This window comes from Myxocyprinus asiaticus, chromosome 10, assembly GCF_019703515.2.
Source record: "Myxocyprinus asiaticus isolate MX2 ecotype Aquarium Trade chromosome 10, UBuf_Myxa_2, whole genome shotgun sequence".
Classification (NCBI taxonomy): Eukaryota; Metazoa; Chordata; class Actinopteri; order Cypriniformes; family Catostomidae; genus Myxocyprinus; species Myxocyprinus asiaticus.
The window spans coordinates 52,077,209-52,103,847 of NC_059353.1; the positions used below are offsets into that span (position 1 = coordinate 52,077,209).

The 26,639-nt window shown below is 37.5% G+C and overlaps 1 protein-coding gene across 5 annotated transcripts in view; it reads right to left on the reverse strand.

The window, feature by feature from the left end:
- The window catches only part of LOC127446974 (R3H domain-containing protein 1-like), an 86,119-nt gene that overhangs the window by 1,280 nt on the left and 58,200 nt on the right, over positions 1 to 26,639 (reverse strand). For 3 of the 5 annotated variants that reach the window (XM_051708386.1, XM_051708384.1, XM_051708385.1), the window contains exons 16-25: positions 22,751 to 22,884; positions 19,507 to 19,758; positions 19,257 to 19,392; positions 9,087 to 9,211; positions 8,877 to 8,989; positions 5,519 to 5,622; positions 3,473 to 3,591; positions 3,216 to 3,345; positions 3,056 to 3,135; positions 1,599 to 1,686 (exon numbers count right to left, since the gene is read on the reverse strand). In XM_051708386.1, the coding sequence (XP_051564346.1) occupies positions 1,599 to 1,686; positions 3,056 to 3,135; positions 3,216 to 3,345; positions 3,473 to 3,591; positions 5,519 to 5,622; positions 8,877 to 8,989; positions 9,087 to 9,211; positions 19,257 to 19,392; positions 19,507 to 19,758; positions 22,751 to 22,884 (1,281 nt within the window). Of the gene's footprint in view, positions 1 to 1,598; positions 1,687 to 3,055; positions 3,136 to 3,215; positions 3,372 to 3,472; positions 3,592 to 5,518; positions 5,623 to 8,876; positions 8,990 to 9,086; positions 9,212 to 19,256; positions 19,393 to 19,506; positions 19,759 to 22,750; positions 22,885 to 26,639 lie in introns of those variants that run through there. The other 2 variants (XM_051708387.1, XR_007898275.1) reach the window with 2 other exon arrangements.

Consider the following 26,639-nt stretch of genomic DNA (forward strand, 5'->3'; position numbering starts at 1 on the left):
AAGAGGAAGTGTTTTACCTTCTACTATATTAATTACATTCATGTCTTTTTATTCAATCCTTCAGTTTTACAGTGGCAAGAAAAAGTATGTGAACCTTTTGGAATTAGCTGCATTTATGTATAAATTTGTCTCCAAGTTACAATAATGAATAAACACAATCTGTTTTAACTAATAACACACTAATTATTGTATTGTTCTTGTACATATTGAATACATCATTCAAACATTCACAATGTAGGTTGGAAAAAATATGTGAACCCCTCGGCTAATGATGTCAACAAAAGCTAATTAGAGAAAGTGTTATAAAGTTATCTGGAAGAGTTTAGATATTCATCTGTCCACAGTTAGACAAACTGTCTATAAATGGAGATGATTTAGTACTATAGGTACTCTCACTAGAAGTGGCCGTCCAGTCAAGATGACTCAAAGTGCACACCGCAGAATGCTCAATGAGGTAATAAAGAACCCTAGAGTGACAGATAAAGACTTGAAGGAATCATTGGAACTGGTTAACATCTCTGTTCATGAGTCTACTATACAGAAAACATTAAACAGGTATGGTGTTCATGGCAGGACATCATGAAGGAAGCTGCTGCTTTCCAATGAAAACATTGCTGCGGGCCTGAAGTTTGCCAGAGACCACCCTGACACTCCACAACACTACTGGGAAAATGTTTTGTGGACTGATGAAACTAAGGCTGAATTGTTTGGGCATAAAAAGGGCACCACATACCAACATTAAATCATCATCCCAATGGTGAAGTACGGTGGAGGGAGCATCATGATTTGGGGCTGCTTTGCTGCTTTGGGCCTGGACGCTTGCCATCATTGAGGGAAAAATGAATTCCCAAGTTTATCAAGATATCCTACAGGATAATGTCAGGGTAGCTGTGTGCCAGCTGAAGATCAGTAGAAGTTGGGTGATGCAGCAGGACAATGACCCTAAACATAAAAGTAAATTCACTACAGAATGACTTAAAAAAAAACGAAAATCCACCTTTTGGAGAGTCCCAGTCAGAGCCCAGACCTTAACCCAATAGAGATGCTGTGGAATGACCTCAAGAGAGACACCAGACATCCTAAGAATATGTCTGAGCTGAAGCAGTTCTGTGAGGAAGAATGATCCAGAATTCCTTCTGAACATTGTGCAGGTCTAATCCACAGCTACTGGAAACACTTGACTGAGGTTATTGATGCCAAAGGGTTCACTTACTTTTTCCACAGCACTGTGAATGTTTAATAGGATGTGTTAGAGAAATGAAAGATTATAATTGTTTGTGTGTTGTTAGTTTAAGCACATTGTGTTTGTCTATACTTGTGACCTTGATGAAGATGAGATCACATTTTATGACCAATTAATGCAGAAAATCAGCCAAAGGGTTCACATACTTTTTCTTGTCATTGTAACCTAAAATATTGATGTTGAAAAAGAAAAGTTTGATGTTCATTTGTCAGTTACTCAATACAATCTCTTATAATCATCACAAAGGTGAATAAAAGTATAAAGATGATTAAAGTAAAACAAGACATGACATTAGAACAAATCCATTCACAGAATGTGTGTTTCAATCTTTCTAAATTCCTCTCTTTAAACTCACACACACAGAAATGATTCATGACTGATCTGTCCTCTGCGGTCTTCTGCCTCGACCGGCGTGTCGTATTCCCACAGAACTCTACACGAGACTGGAAGAAGAAAACACAGATATTTACTTCGTTACGAGCAGCACAATATCAGGCTGAATATCTAGTGTGGTCTACGGAGAGGCTGGACAAGCAACATGCCTTTCTTTCTTTCTTTCTTTCTCATTTTATTCATACAAATGTTAAAATTAGGAAAAATTCTGATTCATTAATTACTGCTTATGGCAATCCAACTTGGTTTTGATGTTAATTAAAGATGCTTTTCTAAATTTTTACCATAAAAAAAATAAATAAATAAAAATAAAAAACTTCATTAGTCAGCATCAACAAATGATTACTTCTAAAAGTGATATGCAAAGATTTAAACTTTTATAACAATTGCATCATGGTCATTTTTGACCCGGGACAGTTTAAGAATGTTATAAATACCATATAGTTTTTGGTACTAGAACCAAACGTTGTGAAATGGTCAAGACCATAAAATAAATAAATAAATAAATAAATAAATAAATAAAAAAATATATATATATATATATATATATATATATATATATATATATATATATATATATATATATATTATTATTATTATTATTATTATTATTATTATTATTTTTTAATTTTTATGGTCTTGACCAATTCACAACATGGGCAATTTGGAATGCCCAATTCCCAATGTGCTGTAAGTCCTCGTGGTGGCGTAGTGACTCTCAGTTGCCTCCGCGTCTGAGACCGTCAATCCGCGCATCTTATCATGTGGCTTGTTGAGCGCATTACCGCGGAGACAGCGCGTGTGGAGGCTCACGCTATTCTCCACGGCATCCACGCACAACTCACCACACACCCCACTGAGAGCGAGAACCACATTATAGCGACCACGAGGAGGTGAACCCAACGTGACTCTACAATCCCTAACAACCAGGCCAATTTGGTTGCTTAGGAGACCTGGCTGGAGTTACTCATTCAAACTCACGACTCCAGGGGTGATAGTCAGCGTCTTTACTTGCTGAGCCACCCAGACCCCATCTTCCATTTTGTTAATGGGTCAATTTTGACCCGTATGGGAAGAACCAGTTGTGACCTTTCACCTTCGGACTTTCTGGATGTTATACAGCTTTAAATAGTTTTTTGTACATCTACAAATTAAACACAATTTTATATGATGGGGTACAATGGGGCTGACAGATGTTCATTAAGGGGGGTCTTTAGTGCTATTGTATACTAATCAAGAATTTATACATTTTGAATGGTTTTCAATACAGGTCAAAAATGACCCAAAGGACAAAAGGAGGGGTAAACGTTTTCTTTAAATTGTCCCAGTTGTTCAAATATGTCAACACATCCAAGAACTAAAGCATATATTCAGAATTTATGTAAAGCTTCTGCTGTGACATGTGATTGGTGGAGTCACCTGATGACTGGACAGTGTGTGCAGTGGCATATGAGCGCTGTACTGCAGCGTCTGACCCAACAGAGGATACCGCACGTCACCTGACACAAATCAACATACAACAACTGAAAACACTCACTTGTGTTGAACTACATGACAGCGTTCAGTGCACGGAACTCACCCTGTCCAGAGACCAATGATCTGGAGAACTGAGGCATGATGGGAAGTGTGTGGGGGGTGCGGCTGTTCTTTACAGCGGTCAGGTGGGGTGGTGTGGGTGAATGGGCCGTTGAGGTGGACGGGTTGCTCAGCTGTGATAGTTACACCACAGTCAGTTCTGATTGGATGAGCAGCGTTACAGGAGTGCTCATATTCAGTACAACAGCATCTGTTAGAATGACTTAATTTCATCATGATAAAGTAGTTTATCTGTCTTACTTGTGTCGTGTTTGTGTGTGTGTGTTCTGAGCTGTAGTGTTTGTTGTGTTTCCACTGCTGCGCTGCAGGTAACGCCAGCTGCATCATCACCATACCACCAACAGGAGGCGGCGGCACGCCTGTGTACACACACACACACACACACACACACACACACATAAATTGTGATATAGTTGCAAATGCAAGAGAAAAACTTGCAATTCTGAGATATAATGTTGCAATTGTAAGAGTCACAATTGCAAGATATAAACCCAATTCTCAAATATAAAGTGCCAACTACATGAGTCAAAATTGTGAGATATAGTCACAAATGCAACAAAAAGTCACAATTGTGAGATAAAAACATGCAATTCTGAGATGTAAAGTCACAATTGCAAGAAATAGTCTCAATTGTCAGATATAGTTTCAAATGCAAAAAAAAAAAAAGTCGCAACTGCAAGAAACTCAATTCTGAAATATAAAGTGCCAACTACAAGAGTCGCAATTGCGAGATATAAACTTTTAAATTGTGAGATAGTCTCAAATGCAATGAAAAATCACAAGTGCGAGATATAAACTAAATTCTGAGATATAAACTGCCAACTGCAAGGCAAAGTCACAACTGTAAGATTAAAACGTGCAATTCTGAGATATAGTCACAACTGCAAGAAAAAGGCGCAATTGCGATATACAAACTCACCATTCTGAGATATAAAGTTGCAATTTTAAGAAAGTTCCAATTGCGAGATATACAGTCACAAATGCAAGAAAAAGTCAGAATTGCGAGAAAGTGTCGCTGTTGCGTGATATAATAGCAAAAGCAAGAAAGTCAATTATGAGATATAAACTTTCAATTCTTTAGTATAACGTTGAAATTGCAAGAAAGAGTCACAATTGCGAGATAAAAACATGCAATTCTGAGATGTAAAGTTGCAATTTCAAGAAAGTTACAATTGTGAGATATAGTCTCAAATGCAATAAAAAGTCACAATTCTGAGATGTAAACTAAATTCTGAGATATAAAGTGCCAACTGCAAGACAGTCGCAACTGTGAGATAAAAACATGCAATTCTGAGATATAAAGTGCCAACTGCAAGAAAGTCGCGATTGCGATATACAAACTTGCCATTCGGAGATATAAAGTCGCAATTTTAAGAAAGTTCCAATTGCGAGATATATAGTCACAAATGCAAGAAAAAGTCAGAATTGCAATATATAAAAGTCCTAATTTCAAGAACAATTCTGATAGATTGATCATTTTAGTTAAGATTATCCTACATTTTTTTCTAATTAAATGATTCTGCTGCTGAGCCAAAATAATACAGAAGAAAATCATCATTCAGGCACTACTGAACACGAGCTATTAGACACTGATATTTAATATTGCGGACAGGCCACAGCAGACATTTAAAAGCACTTTGTTGTTTCTTACTGGTTTAATCCACCCATCAAATCAAACCAGTTTATCAGGATCATTCTGAAGAGGAAAATAAATGTAAGTTCAGTATTTGAGGGCGTTTCTGCACTGCTCTTTTAGTGAGTTATTAAAGACAGAGTAGTGTTCACTTTCACACATGACATATAAACAGTAAATGTGAACTGAAGCACCTGTGAAGACCTTCTTTAAGATCATCATTACCGCAATGGAAGCTGCACAGGAATGATCTTTTAATTAGCAGCTCATATCGGTTCAATAATGGGACTGTTGGGAGCAGAGAGTCATTTGAACACATTTATATCTGACAGGAAACGGCGAGAGTTCTGAAGGTCACACAATGAGATGTATCAGAGCTGTAGTAGCATTTATAGTTAACTAATTAAAAGGTTGTTGACACGCTGCACAGGTTCCTGCTGATGCCACAGAGCAGGTCAACACTTCCTGTCATCAGCAGCGTTTGATAAAGGCAGACTGATGACTGTGTTGTGTGTTCAAGTGACGATTAACAATAATGAAGCACTCTGTAGACCGCAATCTTTTATTATTTTGTCAAAGGTTCTGAAGTCACTCTGTGTGAAATGATGCAAAGGATAAAGATCTGTATATTGGTCACTTGTGGATTTCCGTACCCGAGCAATGCTGAGCAGGAATCTGTTGCGAGCTGCAGGGGGGTGATGTTCTGGGGAACGGCATCTGTTCTGCCCCGTGAGGGGGTAAAAACCCCACCGATGAGCTGTAGAGACACACACATGCAAACACACTTACTGATGATACAAAACCTTGAAAACTTCAGAGACGTTCAACTCTGTTCAGTAAATGAGAAATGTACAGAGATGCAACTGGCTGTCAAACACACACTGAGCTGCACATATGTTTTTCTCATGAGTATAAATAGATGCACAACTTACATAATTTTAGTAGTTTACCCAAATGACAACAGTCATATCATACTGCTCATGTGTTACACTTGCTATATTTTACCAATGTTAAATGTAAATTAAGTCAATCACTGAAACATCTGTGCCACCTTGAGTAAGAAATATCATGTATAATACGTGTACACTGATAATTCACATTGTTGCACAGAAAAACAACATGATGCTGTAGTAATTTGTATGAATATAACACTCATTTGTCTCATAAAAGCAACAGAAATCCTGTGATAATAAAATTATATAAATGTGAAATAAAAGTATGATTTATTGAAGCACAAATATATATTGCGACACTGTATCTTGAGTCACTAATGACCCTATACACTTTTGCTAACTAACCCTTTAAGCACTGAAGGTGTTTTTAAAGATTTCCTGTTTTAGTGGCATACTCAAAATTAAAGACTTATAACTCGACAAAAATCTAAAAAACAAGCAGGATCAAGTGTTTGGTATCATTGAAAAGAAAATTTAAAAAATGTTTAATGCATTCTGAGACTAAAAACTGCTGAAAAATCAAAACAATAAAATAAAAATAATGTACTTTTATTTTATTTTATGATTTGACATTATATATCTCTGGGTGTAAATAAGGGGGTTCCAAAAAACTCCTTTTGTTCTCAATCATGTCAGCTGTATCTGAGAAAAATGGTATGTTGATAAAACAAAACAATCAAAAGTTATAACATTACAAATATAATTGATCATAGTGTCCAAAAACATCTCCAAACAAATAAAACATAATAATTGTACATAAGAACTAATTACACATGCAAACACAACAATGACTAAAGGTTTGTATAGCATGCAGACATGATTTTAGTAATGAGATTTCACAGAATGAGTTTCATTCTGTGTCATTTGAGTCATCATTGAGTCTGTGTCATGTATTTGGCGCCATCTCCTGGTGGTCATATGTAACATTGTGCTTCATGTGGATTATCTAATGATCTATGCATCTGATTATCTTGTGTGTGGACTCGTTTGAAAGATAATCATCTCCTCTAAGTAATGATATGTGATACTTTATGTTCTGTTAATGTTTCTTGAAGTTATAAGCAGAAATGCAGCATATAAGCAACACCAACATAATTGCAAATTGTTTTATAAATGGTCAAACCTGAACATTTCTGATTTATCTGCAAATTTCAAAGCACTTGTTCAGTTTTGTTCATAATGTCTACATGCATTGTAAAGTAGAGCTTCTAAGCTTTCAAAAGATACCTTTTTGTGTTGGTCAAGACTGTAGTTATTAATATTTTAAATATTATAATTTTTTTGTCGTGGGCCCATTAAGAAATCAGATTTTATTTTGTTATTTTTTTACATTTTGCCATTTTTTTGTTTTTATTGTTGTACTATTCAAAAGACAAAGTTTGAGTAATACTAAACAGGTGGTGGCACAGCTCCAAAGAATGAATGACGTAAAGGTGGTGGAATGAGGTCCCGGGTCAGTAATGACCTCTAGTATGCATTTAAGGGTCAAAGGCGCTCACTGCTAACATGTGTGAATTTGCTAACTAACGACTGCTAGTGTGCAGAAAACAGTGGCATCAGTATTGACAGCTCAGAACGCTTTACAGTGATTGAATGCAGATATAATGCGTGTGATGCAGCTGCTGTAGTGTGTGATGCGTTCACATGAAGGATGTGTTGAAGTGAGACGTCTCTCCTCACGGGACCGACTGTGTTATATTAAGACTGCTGGATTTCTGCCCTTATAAATCATGTTGATCGTGGCCTACTAAAATCAACGTCCCTCGAGACACAAGAGCAAGCGAGTGACCTCTTCCTGCCGGTTTTACACAACACTAGTCAACCGCATGTGAAACACACCTGGTTAAATCAGTCTTAACATAATCTGCACTGTAAGGAAAATATATAAACATTTATCATCTGAAATGAATCCAGATCCTCCTGAATTTCCTTGTTTTTACACCTTAATGTTCACAGCAGGACTCCACAGTGCAGAAAATAATAATTGAGTATTTCTGTCTTGTTTTCCAGTAAAAATTTCTAAACATCCTTAAAATGCAAAATGTCATATTAAATCTTGTTGTCAGAGAAATCTAGTAATATGTAGTCACATTAGTGCTTATAACAAGAAAAAAAAACTTTGTCAATGAGGCAAGAAATAACTTAATTCAAAGGCAAAACAAGTTTATTTTTCTTACCCCACTGGTAAATAGTTTTTCTTATTTTAAATATATATATATTTTTTTATTATTTATCTAAAAAAAACAAAAAAACAAGACTTAATATCCTATGCAATTCTGCTTCTCAAGAACATTTTTCTTGTTTTAAGGATGTTCAGATATTTTACCCGGAAAATTAGACAAAAATACTTTTTTTGCAGTGCAGTGCACATGAGAAAAATGTAACTTATTTTGAGAAATATTAATGAATATTGCAAGGGTCTTCAAGGCAGAATGGGACAGGTTTGTGTTTTATTATATTTGTTGATTTATTTCTGTACATGCTGATAAGACCTCATGGTTAGCAGTGGGTAAATTGAGTAAATTCATTTTATTTTCTGTCATTTTACAACAATCAAGCACTAAACGCAAAGGATGCTTGTGACGAGGAGGAAGGTGTGGCACAGCCGGCGCTGAATCAGCTGATCAGCAGGAGAGCGAGATAAAGGGCATGCGTGTCCTTTTGTTTATGTTTGTTTTATGTTGAGTTTCTGATTAAACTTTACATTGACTGTTCAGCCGGTTCCCGCCGCCTCCTTGCCCGTCCTTATACTGTTACTATTTTAACAAAGTACAGCAATAAGAGTGATATTTTTAGTGATATTTGTGGAATTATTTCTGAAATTGACATCCTGTCTGATTAAAAATGTACTTATGCAGGTAGATTTATTACTTTTAAACCAATGGATTCTTTATTTCATTTGATTTAACTCATGCCATTTGTAATGGAGTAATGTTTTATTGCGCAGATGAATGAATCTCCCTCAAAACGTTTCACTAGAGTTGAAAACGAGTCAACCATCAGTATCAGAACAATAATAATCAGACTGAAAATGGAGTTAATAATGTAAATGAAATACCTGATGTTGTTGTGTTGGTTGGGTGGTATAATACTGTAGTACACCTGTATGCTGGACGCAGGCACCTGCGCAGGGCTGATAACAGGCTGCTGTACTGCATGAGGCATCGAAACCTGCGACAGACATTCATCAGCTCACGACACATGCACAGATGACAGTACAGCTCATGACAGCTTCATTCTAACTGATAAATAACGAGTGTAAGTTCACCTGATACGAGGGCACTGACGGGTACTGCAGCATCACACTCATACTGCTGTGTGGACTGTTGATCAGAGGCTGCTGGAGGACGTTCTGATAACTCTGCTGTTGATTTGACATCACAGTTTGATATCCTGAAGAGACACAAACACACAAACAACTGAACAACATCACAATGTGAACGATTTGCCAGCACAACACAGCACAACAACAACAACAACGAGAGAAAAATGTATATGACAGATGAGGAACAACAGCTTGTGCATCACTGTGCCACAGTACCGCCAATTTAATTTAACAGTGACACGACCAAAACTGATGTCAGTACTTTTCATATAAAGTAATGCAAACAACCACTTAGTTTACTTGTTTGACATGAAATACATAAAGAATCAAAATTACAACAAAAAATCGTTAGTGATAGAACGATATATTAATCAACCAGTATTTGACTATTTTGAGATTATCAACATCAGCTCTCATAATTGTTTGACAGAAGTTTTGTTCCAAAACATACAGCCTTGGCAACAGATAATAAACTATATAATTTATACATACATTTTTATTGAATTGAGTAAATTGTGCATTTATTACATACATTTTTTTGTAAATTTTTAGTCAGCTGTGTATTGAGTAAATTGTGTATTTTTTTTTTTTTTCATTTATTAGGGGCTATTGTGTCCGTTAGTCTATGGCAGCCCTATGAACCGCACATGGGAAAATAATGAAATTTGGCACACTGATAAGGGTGGGCATGAATAGCCCCTGTACCAGATGTGGGGTCTCTAGGTGATACTCTATAGCGCCACCACTAGTTCAAAATTTAACTTTTCTTTTGGGTGTATCTTTTGAATCATTGTCTTTTTTTGTCGGATTACTCTCCTCCTGATGATTCAAATGGACCCCTTAAATTATAACTCCACCCACAGTGGCCACCATCTTGGATTATGACGTTTACAGTTTAAACTTTTCACATCCTTCAAACTTTGTCCAATTTGTCCAAACGATGGCTCAAAATAATTTCCAACCGAGCCACACAGAACTGACCAGAAATTATTTTAATTTGTGCTACTGTTCAGAAATTATGCCAATGCGAATTTAACGAGGTTGATGCGAAAAGGGATTTGAGGCTGTATCTCGGCAATGCTTTGTCCTATCGAAACGAAAGGACCATGATCCAAGGTAACATGCAAAGATTAGTGACAGCGCCACCTATGGGTCAAGTAATTTCAAAATTGGCTATTTTTGCCCATAACTTTTGAACCGTCTGTCCTAAAATTATGAGTTTGGTGTCTTTGGATTCCTTGGGTCATGAGGATTTCATGGTAATGGTAATTGCTAATTTTCCCGACATCAGCCATATAACCTCTTCGCCATTTTGAATTTTATGAAAAGTAATGAGTTTAAAATGCTTTGTCCGATTTGAATGAAAATTGGAAGGGGGCTTCGACATCATGTCCTGAGGGTACCTAAGCAGTCTGGAGATACTACCACATAGTGGTCAAAATGCTTAGTCAATTTTTGTTTTCTCCCCTTTTCTCCCCAATTTGGAATGCCCAATTCCCAATGTGCTCCAAGTCCTCGTGGTGGCGTAGTGACTCGCCTCAATCCGGGTGGCGGAGGATGAATCTCATTTGCCTCCGCGTCTGAGACTGTCAAGCCTTTTGCATCTTATCACGTGGCTTGAGCACGTGAGGAGGCGTCACGCTATTCTCCACGGCATCCACGCACAACTCACCACACGCCCCACTGAGAACGAACCACATTATAGCGACCACGAGGAGGTGAACCCAACGTGACTCTACCCTCCCTAGCAACCGGGCCAATTTGGTTGCTTAGGAGACCTGGCTGGAGTCACTCAGCACACCCTGGATTCAAACTCACGACTCCAGGGGTGATAGTCAGCGTCTTTACTCGCTGAGATACCCAGCCCCCAATGCTTAGTCAATATAAACAAAACTTTTAATGCATCATTGCTTCCTTATTCTAAGTCTTCTGAAATAAATAAATGGATACATTTCTAAATGTATTTATTATATTATTATTATTTTTTTATTTAAAACCTGCAGCTCTTAGCTTGGAATGTCTCTTTGGCACTTTTGAGCTGTGTCAACTGAACGGCCCTGTGGTTAATGCATTGGAATACAGGTCAAATGTTGTGAGTTTGAGTCCAGGAAAGAGCACTTTTAAAATTTTTACTTCTCTTGATCTCGGAGTCTTCATATTGTGCTTACTTCTGATTTATTCCGATTCTGATACTACAATGAAGACTGTACTTTATTGCATAATTCCTGCTTCAATTAAAAAAACTAAGCTGTAACTATTTTCTCAAAAACAGTTGTATACTCTCACTCTAGAAAGTCTCTTTGACGTCAGTCAGATTTGTTGATTTTGTGGCGCAGTGGTTAGAGCTCTGGGCTTCAGTTCAAAAGGACAGGGTGAACCCCGATTCGATACCCGCTTCAGCTGGTATAAACGTTGTGACTCTGTTGTGCCGGAGCTCTTTGCATTGTGCTTAGGGAATGGCCTGATCATTGCTGCTTGCAGCTATATTTTTTAGTGTATTTTGAGTATGGTGTGTATTTCATACATTAATTTGTGTACATTTTGAGTAAACTATTGTTTTTACATACATTCAGTGCATTGAGTAAACTGTTTTTTACATTATTTTTAAAGTTTGAGTATATTGTGTATTTTTTACTTTCATTTAAATTTTATTTTGAGTATATTGTGTATTTTACATTTACAAATGATGCATTTTATACATTCATATAAGAGTGATTTACACATTTTTGACTGAAATTTGAGTAAATTCTTTTTTTTGTTGCATACATTTGAGTGAATAGAGCAAATAGTTGTTCCTTTGAATATTGAGTATGCCTGTTGTTATTCAAATGCAATTTAGCAGCATTATATCGGCAATCCTCACTAGATATCACATCATATCTTTTGAAAAATCCATATTCACAAGCACTACAATAAACACAAGACAAACACTTAACTACAGCTGATTTTACTCATCACATCTTTGATCTTCTCAGCATACACTAGTATGTAAATTAGATGTTACATTATAATTTATAAAATGTCTTGACTGTAGAAGCTGATCACAATGACAACAGACATTAAAACTTCAGACGACACGCCCACGATGTCAGAACATTTAAACATCAAGACAAAATCATTTCACAGTAAACTGAAATTTTCCAAGTTCCTTCATTTAAGTTCATTGTTTCACACTGATTAATTCATGCTGTCATGTGTAGCAGAACGGGCTAATAACAGCCTTGCTAGCTAAATGCTTTAAATCACTGATGATTGCACAATGCCAGATTCATTAAATCTCATCTCTTTATCAGAGTAAGTGCACAATCGCTTACATAATGACTGCAGAAGTACCTTTTAATGTTACGTCTTTAAAAGCGGCTACATGTTGGGGTAAGAAAGGATGGTAATTTACACCAGCGCCCACTCAGGTATACGGGGGCACAGTGAACGCTCTCAGAGGCCCATTATGAGCGGGATAATTTGCATTGGTGTCAAGGTTATCATGGGGAGCGAATCACCACCCCATGACGCTCTTAAACACTCGCAGTGGAGGAGAGAGAGAGAGCGAGAGAGAGAGAGAGAGAGAGAGAGAGAGGGGGGGGGGGGGCTTTTCAATTTCTGCTGGCTTTTGGCCAAAGGGACGCAATCAATTTAGCGCAGATGAGAGCAGAAGTGGGACAAAGGAAGCAGGCGGCTCGCGGCGAAGAGGCAGGATATTTTTAGCTCTATTCTCTCACCTCCACTTAGCAGCAGAGCATGATGGGAATATAATATTAAACACTCTCCGCTGTGGCTGAATGAGCAGGTACACCAGAAGAGAAAATGTTCTTCACAGCAGGTGTTTCAAAGTCACTTCACAGAGGCTTCAGAGGTCGAGCATGTTTCAAGGTTTCAGGAAGAACATGGTTCTTTCATATATAAATTTTAAAATTCATATAAAAATTTTTTCATTGGATTTAATCATTATTGTGATATAAAATTACTCATACCAGTATATAAAATTACTAATTACCCACAAAGTGTAACACATTTTCAACATTTTATTAAAATACAGATATTAAAGGCTTAATCTCTTCAGCTCTACTACATATTTTGGCCCAAATTTAAAAAGCTCACTTCACACACATACAGTTGACAAATTGAAAAATATTGGTCTCATTTGACAGAAAACCTCAAAAAATATATTCAAATAATGTAATATACAATATATATATATATATATATATATATATAAAAGTACAATCTTATGGTAAAAATATTTATTTTATCCTGTCTTTACAAGCCTGTGATTTAGGCTCCATTTGCTCCATGTCCCTCCAAAAAGTGTTAGTTTATTCCACTAGATGGCAGCAAGTGCTAGGAAAAAGAAATGTTCCTTGATCTGAAATGTAGTTGGCACTGTAACGTAGCTGAGCATAGACATTCAGTCCATTTTGTGATCTCACACACCTTCCATATTGTTTTGTTGAATATCTCAACCTCTGAGTGGACTAAAAGCTCAATCCAGGTGTCGTTAGAAAGCTGAGATACACCTTTAGAATCTCAGCTATATTTCATCATCGATAGTCGGCAACATATTTTTCGGATCATTTGTTTATCATGCAGCTTGCTTGCATATTTTGTTCTGGATAACAGAGACAAAATATTGGATTATTTACCCAAGCAAGCTCACAAACCAGAAGAAAATGGCTCATTTTAAAGAAAAAAGCCTTGGGTCTTATAGGAACAGTGATCCGAGCAGACATGAGACGTGTCATCAAAATAAACTGCATAGAGAATGAGAGCTTTTATTTGATACAGTATACGACTTGCCTATTTTAGTGTTAATTGAAAAACTTTAATATTCCTATTCCTACATCACCACAGGGTGGCACTTATTTGCGACATGGATGTTGTCAGGTCTTATGTTGGCTTGAAAAAGCCAACATATTGTTATTCTACAGACTTGGTTTAGGGTTTTTCCAGAATCCCAAAACCAAGACCAACATTTCTAAATCCTCAAGCTTTCAAACTACATTTTGCATGGATCTTCAAACCGTTCTGACTTGGGTTGCTATGACTTTTCTAACTGATCGGACTAACGGTTTTCCTGTAACGGATGATAAAAAATAAAATAAAAAAAATCCTGTAGACTTAGATTGATGGAATGTTTTAAACTCCGAAACCATTCAAATGTAAACAAGATATTTATGCTGCCTATCTGTCTGTCTGTCTACAGTTGTGCTCAAAAGTTTGCATACCCTTGGAGAATTGGTAATATATGTACCATTATTAAAGAAAACATGAGTGAGCAGGAAAAACACATTTCTTTTATTTCTTATGGGATTCATATTCAACTGTAGGTTATAACAGAATGGCACAATCATAAAACAAAACATGGCAACAAAGAAAAAACTGAAATGACCCCTGTTCAAAAGTCTGCATACCCTTAGTTCTTAATACTGTGTATTGCCCCCTTTAGCATCAATGACAGCGTGCAGTCTTTTGTAATAGTTGTCTATGAGGCCCCAAATTCTTGCAGGTGGTATAGCTGCCCATTCATCTTGGCAAAATGCCTCCAGGTCACGCAAAGTCTTTGGTCGTCTTGCATGAACTGCATGTTTGAGATCTCCGCAGAGTGGCTCGATGATATTAAGGTCAGGAGACTGTGATGGCCACTCCAGAACCTTCACCTTTTTCTGCTGTAACCACCGGAGGGTCAGCTTGGCCTTGTGCTTAGGGTCATTGTCGTGCTGGAAAGTCCAAGAGCGTCCCATGCACAGCTTTTGTGCAGAAGAATGCAAATTGTCTGCCAGTAATTTCTGATAACATGCTGCATTCATCTTGCCATCAATTTTCACAAGATTCCCCGTGCCTTTAGAGCTCACACCCCCCAAAACATCAGTGAGCCACCACCATGCTTCACAGTGGGGATGGTATTCTTTTCACTATAGGCCTTGTTGACCCCTCTCCAAACATAGCTCTATTTTGGTCTCATCACTCCAAATTACAATGTGCCAGAAGCTGTGAGGCGTGTCAAGGTGTTGTCGGGCATATTGTAACCGGGCTTTTTTGTGGCATTGGCGCAGTAAAGGCTTCTTTCTGGCAACTCGACCATGCAGCTCATTTTTGTTCAAGTATCGTCGTATTGTGCTCCTTGAAACAACCACACCGTCTTTTTCCAGAGCAGCCTGTATTTCTCCTGAGGTTACCTGTGGGTTTTTCTTTGTATCCTGAACAATTCTTCTGGCAGTTGTGGCTGAAATCTTTCTTGCTCTACCTGACCTTGGCTTGGCATCAAGAGATCCCTGAATTTTCCACTTCTTAATAAGTGATTGAACAGTACTGACTGGCATTTTCAAGGCTTTGGATATCTTTTTATATCCTTTTCCAAATTTACAAAGTCCCATTACCTTGTTACGCAGGTCTTTTGACAGTTCTTTTCTGCTCCCCATGGCTCAGTATCTAGCCTGCTCAGTGCATCCACGTGAGAGCTAACAAACTCATTGACTATTTATACACAGACACTAATTGCAATTTAAAAAGCCACAGGTGTGGGAAATTAACCTTTAATTGCCATTTAAACCTGTGTGTGTCACCTTGTGTGTCTGTAACAAGGCCAAACATTCAAGGATATGTAAACTTTTGATCAGGGCCATTTGGGTGATTTCTGTTATCATTATGATTTAAAAAGGAGCCAAACAATTATGTGATAATAAATGGCTTCATATGATCACTATCCTTAAATAAAAGACAGTTTTTCAAAATCAGTGACAAAATTTCACAGTTTCTGCCAGGGTATGCAAACTTTTGAGCACAACTGTATCTGTCTGTCTGTCTGCCTGCCTATCCATCCGTCTGTCTGTCTGTGTCTATCCATCCATCTATCTGTCTGTCTATCATCTATCTATCTATCTGTCTGTGTCTCTGTCCGTCGGTCTGTCTGTCCATTTATCTTTCTGTCTGACAAATGTATCATACGTTTGTTTTGTCTGTCTGTTTCTGTTTACCTGTTGGAGCTGTAAAACTCTCAAACTTCAAGCTTTAAAAATATTTTAAACTGTTAGGCCAAGCTTTTTCAAGCCAACATCTTGACAAACTTTACCCATTTAGTTATTTTATGTAGCAAATGCAAATAAGTGGAGTTCTGTGAAAAGTTCAGATTTGAAGCTTTCAAATGGCATCACAAATGACTATGTATACAGGAACTTTTACATTTTAAACGTAAACTTCTGTCCTCTTCCACGGACCTGACGGCAGAGATAAGTCAATGTTGTGTGACAATCAAACTGAAAAACATGTCATTTATAAAAGTGATTCTAAACAACACATCACTGATCATGTGACCTCACCGATAGACGAATAAAACGCAGCTCAGTCCAGCAGAGGTGTGATGTCATGGTGATGTCACAGGAGGGGTTTCGAGGAGGAGTGAGGGACTGGAAAAGAGACCGGTTCACTGTGAGAATGATAGTGTGTCTCAGACAGTGCCTCGGCCCCGCATTCAGCCGCTCTGAAGAGTACCAGAGTAAAGATCCAGAGTAACATCACATGGCTCCTCCCTACATGAATATTTAACAGCTTTGAGTGTTGAACGCCCATCAGCACCTGAAACATCATCTGTCTCGCACTTTTTTAAAGGATCCATTTTCACACAATCTAAACATGAGATTTGTTTGAAGTGTTGAGTTTTAAAATCGAACCCACCTACAGTAAAACATCTGAACGATGAACAACACAATGTAACATCTAAGTGAAAACAAAACTCTTCGTTTGATTGAGATTTGTATTGTGTTGAATTGTGCACACAACAATGGTGTAATTAGCTGCGGGCTGTGAGATCTCCTGCGCCTGTGGTGCCGCCTCATTTCTGCAACAATCACTGTGTGTGTGTAACACAAGAAAGGAACCCGAGACAACAAAGTACTGAGAGAAATGATAAATGATGAGTGTTAACAGTGTTGAAATGTCACCTTTATTCACCATCTTGTAAAGAGATGTGGATCTGTGTGCAGTCATGATGGCAATCAGTTCTGGTTCTGACTGCACTTAATGGACTTGTTTAATGTATATGTTTAATATTTCTCTATTGAAAACAAGGCTGTGAGGGATAGACGTAAAGTCGGTTCAATGGGTTGTACTGTTGAAAAAGGAACATTCTGAGTTCAACACAAATTTTTGGACACTATCGATTACCTCAAATTAATTTCGACTCGTCCTCCTTTTCTTTAAATCTGTGTTCCAGTGAGACACTTACAATGGACACTCCAATTTTTGGAGGTTTCATAGACAGAAATGTGAAGCTTATAATTTATAAAATCATTTACGTTAATTCTTTTGTTAAAAAAAAAAACAAAAAAAAAAAAACTGTTGCTGTCCTTTACTGCATATCACGGCCCCCTTCAGGATATCACGGTGCCGTTTAGCGGACCTCTTCAGCCAGTCGTGGCCCATTTGGCATAATGCGGTAACCCGTTTCAGCTTATCACCGCCCGTTCGGCACCGTTTTACGGCCGACCCACCGGAAAAAGTCCCGGTTCTCTCTATGGCCAGTTCGCCCCTGGGTGAGACACATCGCTGTTCACACCTGGTCACTTAAATGTGTCTCCTGTGACCACTTGTGTTCAGATTTGGAGGGGAGGGTCTCTGTTTTATGATGACATACATCAATCACTATTTTAGTGTGTTACTGCATGATATTAAAGCGCAACAAAGGTGCGCTGTTTCTCCCAGATGCTATTTAAATTTAATCTAAGCACAAACGCAACATGTCAAGCAGGATTATCTGTTATTTTAGTGGATTACCTGTATTAAAGGAGCTTCAGGTGTTCGTGCTTCTCATCTGTGTTGATATCAAACACACTAAAGAAGATCTGTGAAAATCTCGTGATTGTGTATCCGCTTTTATTAATTTTCCAATCAGACGGTTATTTCCTTTTAAAGCCGCTCGTATCCGGCAAACTTTAAACTCTTGTTTTAGCACAGCGGTTGATTGACAGGTGAGGGGCGGAGCTTCACTGTTGCCGGGACGCATACAGGATGGATTAGCGTTTACACATCAAAATGCGATGAGGTCACATGTGTTTTTGACTACATTTGTATGTGGTTTTTGTGATTCGATCACAGAACATTTTAGACCCCGTTTAGACCTGTATTTAGTGCTCACACGTGATCAGATCACCCAAAACGCATCTTAATAGCAGCTGGAAACAGGGCCTTAGATGTGATCTAGACCATTTAGACAGTAAAAGCCATTGAAAGGACTGTAAATTAAATATGGAGTCTCTTCTGACTTCAGTTTTTAAGTACTTTTGTGAAGCACTTCCCAATTATAAACACTCAAAATGCTGCACTGCATGTTTGCTGTTGTAATGTTGTGGCACCCTGTGTTTCTCTCTCAGTACATTCAATTCAGACTGCTATTTTAGTACAGTGTCCATCTGCACTGCATGAAGAACTTTTTAATGGAACGAAACACCACGAAGATCATTTGTGAAAATGCTAGTCCTGCTTCTATCCAAGTTACCAATTTAATTCATGCAAAAGCAGAATAATCGCAAAATAGACATGAAAATGGAAGTTGAAGCCACTGTGGTTGTTTTTATTAAATGTAATAAATCACTAGCAGTTTAGAGTTCGCGGACATGCAGTAACTCTCTGACAAAGTTAATGTGTGCTAGCATTCAGTGACAGATGCCTCATATTTGGGAATGAAAGCGTGTCACACAGTTTTGGGAGGTTTTTTGTACACAATCATTTTCATGACAGACTTTATGTGTGGCATTTTACAATAACCAGAGCAACACTTCAGATGTTATGTGATTGTATTGGTGATATTCTCTGAGCAAATTATGCATTCACAAGGCTTGCTGAGGCCAAGTTACATTACTTTTTAGATGAGCATTAACTGTATATTACATAATAAAATGATATAGGAACATATTCGGTGTGTTTCCGTAGTAATTAATGAGCATATCTTCTTACCAAATACAAATATTATCCACCTCAAGTGAGCGTATACATTTTTTGTGTGCATTTTGGGAACTTTAATCTTGGTGTATCCATCCAGCATTTATGTGATATCCCAAAATTTGCATAAAATTATGTGGATGAAAACCCACATACATTCAACTGTAGTGTGTGTGGAGTTACCTGTCTGCTGGGCAGGTGTGTGTGGTGGAGGGGGCATCGTTTGACTCGGAGCATTGCTGTACTGAACACTGCCCGCCGGCCGATACTGATGCCCACACACAGAGTACTGACCAGGTGAACAATAACACACTGCCATCTATGAACAAACACATGTCTGTCAAACAAAACAACTGCTTGTGATCTGAGTATTATTATTGAATTAAAGCTGCAGTGTCATTTTTGTAACAGAACTGTAATCTGTTTCACTTACCTGCGGCTGCATGAAGCTCTGCTGCGGCTGCATGACAGGCTGGTTGACTGTGGCTGTAGGCTGCGCAGGAAATGCAGAGGTGGGCACGGTCTGTCCGGGCAAGGGCACCATGTACCCAGCCTGCTGCGGTGGCAGTGGTGCAGGGAGCGTCACAGGTGAGGGGTAAACAACAGTGTGAGCATCACGAGCATCCCCCGAGGGCTGCCGCACCAAAGTCATGTGACTGAACTGACCACTTAGATTATCCTGCGGCTAGTACACACACACACACACACACACACACACACACACACACACACAGTAGTGAGCAGCTCCATCTGTACACTAGTGTGTCAACACATTTCACAGTCTTCACTCACTCTAAGACCTATTAAACACTTCATCACAAATGCTTCCAACTACACAAGCTTGATATTGTTGCACTCCAAAATGTGTCTTAGCACAATTCATAATGCACCGCAAGTACACATTACATTCTCAGAATTGCCACAAGGGGCGCTATAGCAGTCATTAGTGTTAACTGTCTTCTACGGTCAGTTTTCTCTTTCAGGTCGACTGCTGTTATGGCATAGCAACAGTTTAAAGAGAATCTGAGCAGAGTAAGCTAGTTAAAAATAGTTACACTGTAGACACGTTTATAGCTAACTACATCCAGTTTTAATGGTACAAACATTTGAAGGTGTTGAGTACTGACGTTTGTTAGCGCAACAGTAATACTAGAAAATATTATGTACAATGAGACCGTAAGCTTGACATGTGCTTGCCAAACATTCACGTCTGTGCACTTCCAAAAGAGTTTTTCTGGCCAAACTGTAACTAATTGTCTGTATGAATTTGCTCCATTAAAAAAGGGAAGAGACTACTTTTCTATTCATAGAATATTAATTCCAACATCTGTTCCTGCATTAATTATTCAAAAGCATCTCCCACTCTTTTAACGAGTCATTAAGGATGTTTACAGCAGAGGGAGGTCAAGAAATAGAGGTTATCAGAGCACATGATACGCAAGTCTGGCAAACTCATTCAAATGCTAAACCTGACTGCAACACTTGCTGCATTCATTTACAGAGTCTGCAGCTGAGTGCATCTACTGCGACTCACTCAACATGAATCCACTGGCCTTTATGCTAATTATGTGCTATTGACAGCAATCTAATAAAAAAAGCTGGACAGTATATGACGAATGACAACATGTGAGACGCAGACGATAAGAGATAGAGAGAGAGAGAGAGAGAGAGAGCAGTAGGTACCACAGTATAGTATTGATACGGAGACACTGAGAGGATCTGTGGTGGGTAAGATGCCGTCGAGTGCTGGACGGGCAGAGCAAATGTCTGAACAGACCAGAGAGGCTGAAGACACAGATGCTGAAGAGACACCGAGGAAAAGGAAACAGACACAATAAGGAGGAAGAGGAAACAAGACAGAGAGAGGAAACAGACACACGTGAAGAAGAGGAAATATAAATAGGCAGATGAAACAAGACACACAGAAAGAGGAAATGGACAGAGGGAGAGGAAACAAACAAGCAGGAAGAGGAAACAGACACAAAAGAGAGGAAACAAACACAGAGGAGGAATAGGAAAAACATGGCAAGAGGAAACAGACACACGAGGAAGAGGAAATAAACAGGAAAAGGAAACAAGACACACAGAGAAAGAGGAAACAGACACACAGAGGAAGAGGAAACAAGACACAGAGGAAAAGGAAATAAAAATAGGAAGAGGAAACAAGACACACAGAAAGAGGAAACAGACAGAGGAAGAGGAAACAGGCACACAGGAAGAGGAAACAGGCACACAGGAAGAGGAAACAGGCACACAGGAAGAGGAAACAGGCACAAAAGAGGTAACAAACACAGAGGAGGAATAGGAAAAAGACAGAAAGAGGAAACAAACACACACGAGGAAAGGAAATAAAGAGGAAAAGGAAACCAGAAACACAAGGAAGAGGAAACATGACACACAGAAAGATGAAACAAACACAGAGTAAGAGGAAAAACACAGAAAGCGGAAACAGACACACGAGGAAAGGAAAGAGACAAAGAGAGGAGGAAGTGGAAAACACAGGAAGATGATGAATAGGAAAAAGACAGGAAGAGGAAAGAGACACATGAGGAAGAGGAAATAAAGAGAGGAAGAGGAAACAAGAGACACAGAAAGAGGAAACAAACACAGAGGAAGAGGAAACAGACACAAAAGAGGAAACAAACACACGAGGAAAGGAAAGAGACAGAGAGAGGAGGAAGTGGAAAACACAGGAAGATGAGGAATAGGAACAATACAGGAAGAGAAAACAGACATATGAGGAAAAGGAAATAAAGAGGAAAAGGAAACAGACACAGAGGAAAGGAGGAAATACACAGAAAGTGGAACAGACAACACAAAGGAAGATAAAACAGAGAGGAAGATAATGGGTTTATTAACAGATGTACAGAATGGAAAAAACACCTAATAAAGAGAATAAACAAAAGATGAACTGAGCACTCAAAGGACTGTTAGTTTGCTGCACAAACACTGATAAACTCTACGAGTATAGATGGTACATACTGCAAGCAGGCAAATGACAATGATAAAACACTGATTGACAGTAACATACACGCCAATCTATACACGAGTCTGTATTTAAAGAGACAGTTCACACTCTAAATTCTGATTGGATGAGCATTTAACAACTTATTGATGTATTTGATCATATTTTATAAAAACAATAATGTATCAGTAATGTTGTCCCTAACAACTCCCCTGACCCGTAGTAAAATCACTGTAACACAGTCTCCAGTGGATTCATTCATCAAACACGGTGTAACCGCATATCTTCAGTGACTGGCACAGCCGTTCATGCTGACAGGGTCAACCCAAGATCTCATTAATACATTTAGAGTTCCCATTATCCTAAAGGGTCATCAAAACAGCGTCTAAAGAATGTATTAAGCATCAAGTATATTTTATTGGTCAATGTGCATTTCACAGACACTGGCATCATATTCTGCATTCAGCATGTTTCTTCAGCACCTGAGGCCATGAACGATATACAATTCATATTTCCTTAACAGCCACCAAAAACACCTGGGCCATTAAGAAATAATTTAAAAATATGCTGATATTCATACGCTGATCAAAGGATGAATGTCAATAATCACATATAATTGTGTGAAAAACAAAGTGTCAGTTTATTAATACACAAAACATTTAGTTCAATGAACTCCACAAGTTAGACTAAAGTGGTCAGATAATGAACTCACCTGTGCTATGATGTGATTGGCTGTCTGGTGATGAACAGGTGGAGGTGGTGGTAAAGAGGGTTGTGTACTCGAGCCCAGCGGGGTCACGGGGTTATACAATACAGCACTGCCATCAGGGTTTACCAACGGCTGACCTGTAATTCATGAACATTTATAGTGTCACACACTGAACACAATCATAAGTGTAACGCTTCATATATGATCAGATTACTGTAATACACTTTAGTCAACCAATTAATAGTAGTCCAAATACTAAATGTGTGACAGTTAATACACAATGGAACAAAGAGGGAAAATAAGATTTGATAGTTTTTGAAAGATGAGAGAATGTTACCAGAGTATCCTGTTTAACAGTTTTACATCAAATAAAAATATAACAAAGCATATAACAGTTTAAAAATAGTTAAGAGTAAACCGGAGGTTCAAAATGCCATTCCTCATCTCCTGCAGTTGGAGAAATCATTTGTTCTCTAATTTGGATAGTAACTAAACCAAAACAAACAATGCACTGATTGATAGTATTTACTTTTAAACACAATTTCACTTCATATTTACACCAGCATGAGGGGAAATTCTAAGGAGCCCCTTGGAGGACAGGGCAGGAATCTTTTTCTAAAATAGTTTTGCGTGCCCTTTCAATAAATTTACCATGGTTTTACTACAGTAACCATATTTTAACCTTGATATTTGTTGTAAAACCAAAGTAATAATACAGAAAAAAATCTAAACACAAAACCAAATTTTGTGGTTATTATGGTTTTACTACAAATACCATGGTAAAACCATAGTAACCACAAGTTTAATCATGGCTAATCTACAGTAAAACCACGGTTACTATACGGACACAGTATACTGTATTAAAACCACGGTTACTATACGGACACAGTATACTGTATTAAAACCACGGTTATTATATGGACACAGTATACTGTATTAAAACCACGGTTACTATACGGACACAGTATACTGTATTAAAACCACGGTTACTATACGGACACAGTATACTGTATTAAAACCACGGTTACTATACGGACACAGTATACTGTATTAAAACCACGGTTATTATATGGACACAGTATACTGTATTAAAACCACGGTTACTATACGGAAACAGAATACTGTATTAAAACCACGGTTACTATACGGACACAGTATACTGTATTAAAACCACGGTTACTATATGGAAACAGTATAAAGTATTAAAACCACGGTTACTATACGGACACAGTATACTGTATTAAAACCACGGTTACTATACGGACACAGTATACTGTATTAAAACCACGGTTACTATATGGACACAGTATACTGTATTAAAACCACGGTTACTATATGGACACAGTATACTGTATTAAAACCACGGTTACTATATGGACACAGTATACTGTATTAAAACCACGGTTACTATACGGACACAGTATACTGTATTAAAACCACGGTTACTATATGGACACAGTATACTGTATTAAAACCACGGTTACTATATGGAAACAGTATAAAGTATTAAAACCACGGTTACTATATGGACACAGTATACTGTATTAAAACCACGGTTACTATATGGAAACAGTATAAAGTATTAAAACCACGGTTACTATATGGAAACAGTATAAAGTATTAAAACCACGGTTACTATACGGACACAGTATACTGTATTAAAACCACGGTTACTCTATGGAAACAGTATACAGTATTAAAACCACGGTTACTATATGGATACAGTATACAGTATTAAAACCACGGTTACTATATGGACACAGTATACTGTATTAAAACCACGGTTACTATATGGAAACAGTATACAGTATTAAAACCACGGTTACTATATGGACACAGTATACTGTATTAAAACCACGGTTACTATACGGAAACAGTATAAAGTATTAAAACCACGGTTACTATACGGACACAGTATACTGTATTAAAACCACGGTTACTATGCGGACACAGTATACTGTATTAAAACCACGGTTACTATACGGAAACAGTATAAAGTATTAAAACCACGGTTACTATACGGACACAGTATACTGTATTAAAACCACGGTTACTATATGGATACAGTATACTGTATTAAAACCACGGTTACTATACGGAAACAGTATACTGTATTAAAACCACGGTTACTATATGGACACAGTATACTGTATTAAAACCACGGTTACTATATGGACACAGTATACTGTATTAAAACCACGGTTACTATATGGAAACAGTATAAAGTATTAAAACCACGGTTACTATACGGACACAGAATACTGTATTAAAACCACGGTTACTATATGGACACAGTATACTGTATTAAAACCATGGTTACTATACGGACACAGAATACTGTATTAAAACCACGGTTACTCTATGGAAACAGTATAAAGTATTAAAACCACGGTTACTATATGGAAACAGTATAAAGTATTAAAACCACGGTTACTATACGGACACAGTATACTGTATTAAAACCACGGTTACTATATGGACACAGTATACTGTATTAAAACCATGGTTACTATACGGACACAGTATAAAGTATTAAAACCACGGTTACTATATGGAAACAGTATACTGTATTAAAACCACGGTTACTATATGGAAACAGTATAAAGTATTAAAACCACGGTTACTATATGGAAACAGTATAAAGTATTAAAACCACGGTTACTATATGGACACAGAATACTGTATTAAAACCACGGTTACTATACGGACACAGTATACTGTATTAAAACCACGGTTACTATATGGACACAGTATACTGTATTAAAACCATGGTTACTATACGGACACAGAATACTGTATTAAAACCACGGTTACTCTATGGAAACAGTATAAAGTATTAAAACCACGGTTACTATATGGAAACAGTATAAAGTATTAAAACCACGGTTACTATATGGAAACAGTATAAAGTATTAAAACCATGGTTACTATATGGACACAGTATACAGTATTAAAACCATGGTTACTATACGGATAAAGTATACTGTATTAAAACCACGGTTACTATATGGACACAGTATACTGTATTAAAACCATGGTTACTATACGGACACAGTATAAAGTATTAAAACCACGGTTACTATATGGAAACAGTATACAGTATTAAAACCACGGTTACTATATGGAAACAGTATACTGTATTAAAACCATGGTTACTATATGGACACAGTATAAAGTATTAAAACCACGGTTACTATATGGATACAGTATACAGTATTAAAACCATGGTTACTATATGGACACAGTATACAGTATTAAAACCATGGTTTCCGCCAAAACAAAAACATGATTATTTTTCATAGTTACTATAACATTACTGTAGTAAAACCATGTTTCCAGCAACAACAAAAAATGAAGAAAAAAAAAACAAAAAAACAAAACAAGGTCATGGTTACATGTAGTAAAGCCATGGTTTTACCACAGTAACTATAATTAAACTATGGTATTTGTATAGAAAACCCATAATACCCACAAAAGTTTTTGTTTTCCTGCATTATCACTATGGGTTGACAACGAATATCATGGTTAAAAAATGGTTACTGTAGTAAAACCATGGTAAATATGTTGTGAGGGAACACAAAAACAAATCTCGCCCTGTCCTCTAAAGGGCTCTGTAAAATTCTGACAAGTAAATGGTGTTCTAACAAAATATTAAAATTAGATTGTGTGGTAATATTAATATTAAGGGAAATATTGAAATGTAAGACTGTAAAAATATTAGATGTTTTTAAAAAAAAAATGGATTTATGTATTTATCAGAACACGATCATGATCAGTACTGCTTTATCGATACACAACGAGGATTAATATCAGTAGATAACGATGATGGTGTGAACACGGTAAAATCTTGTTTAACCCTGAAAAAAGCCTGACAGATGAAAGAATTGTCAGA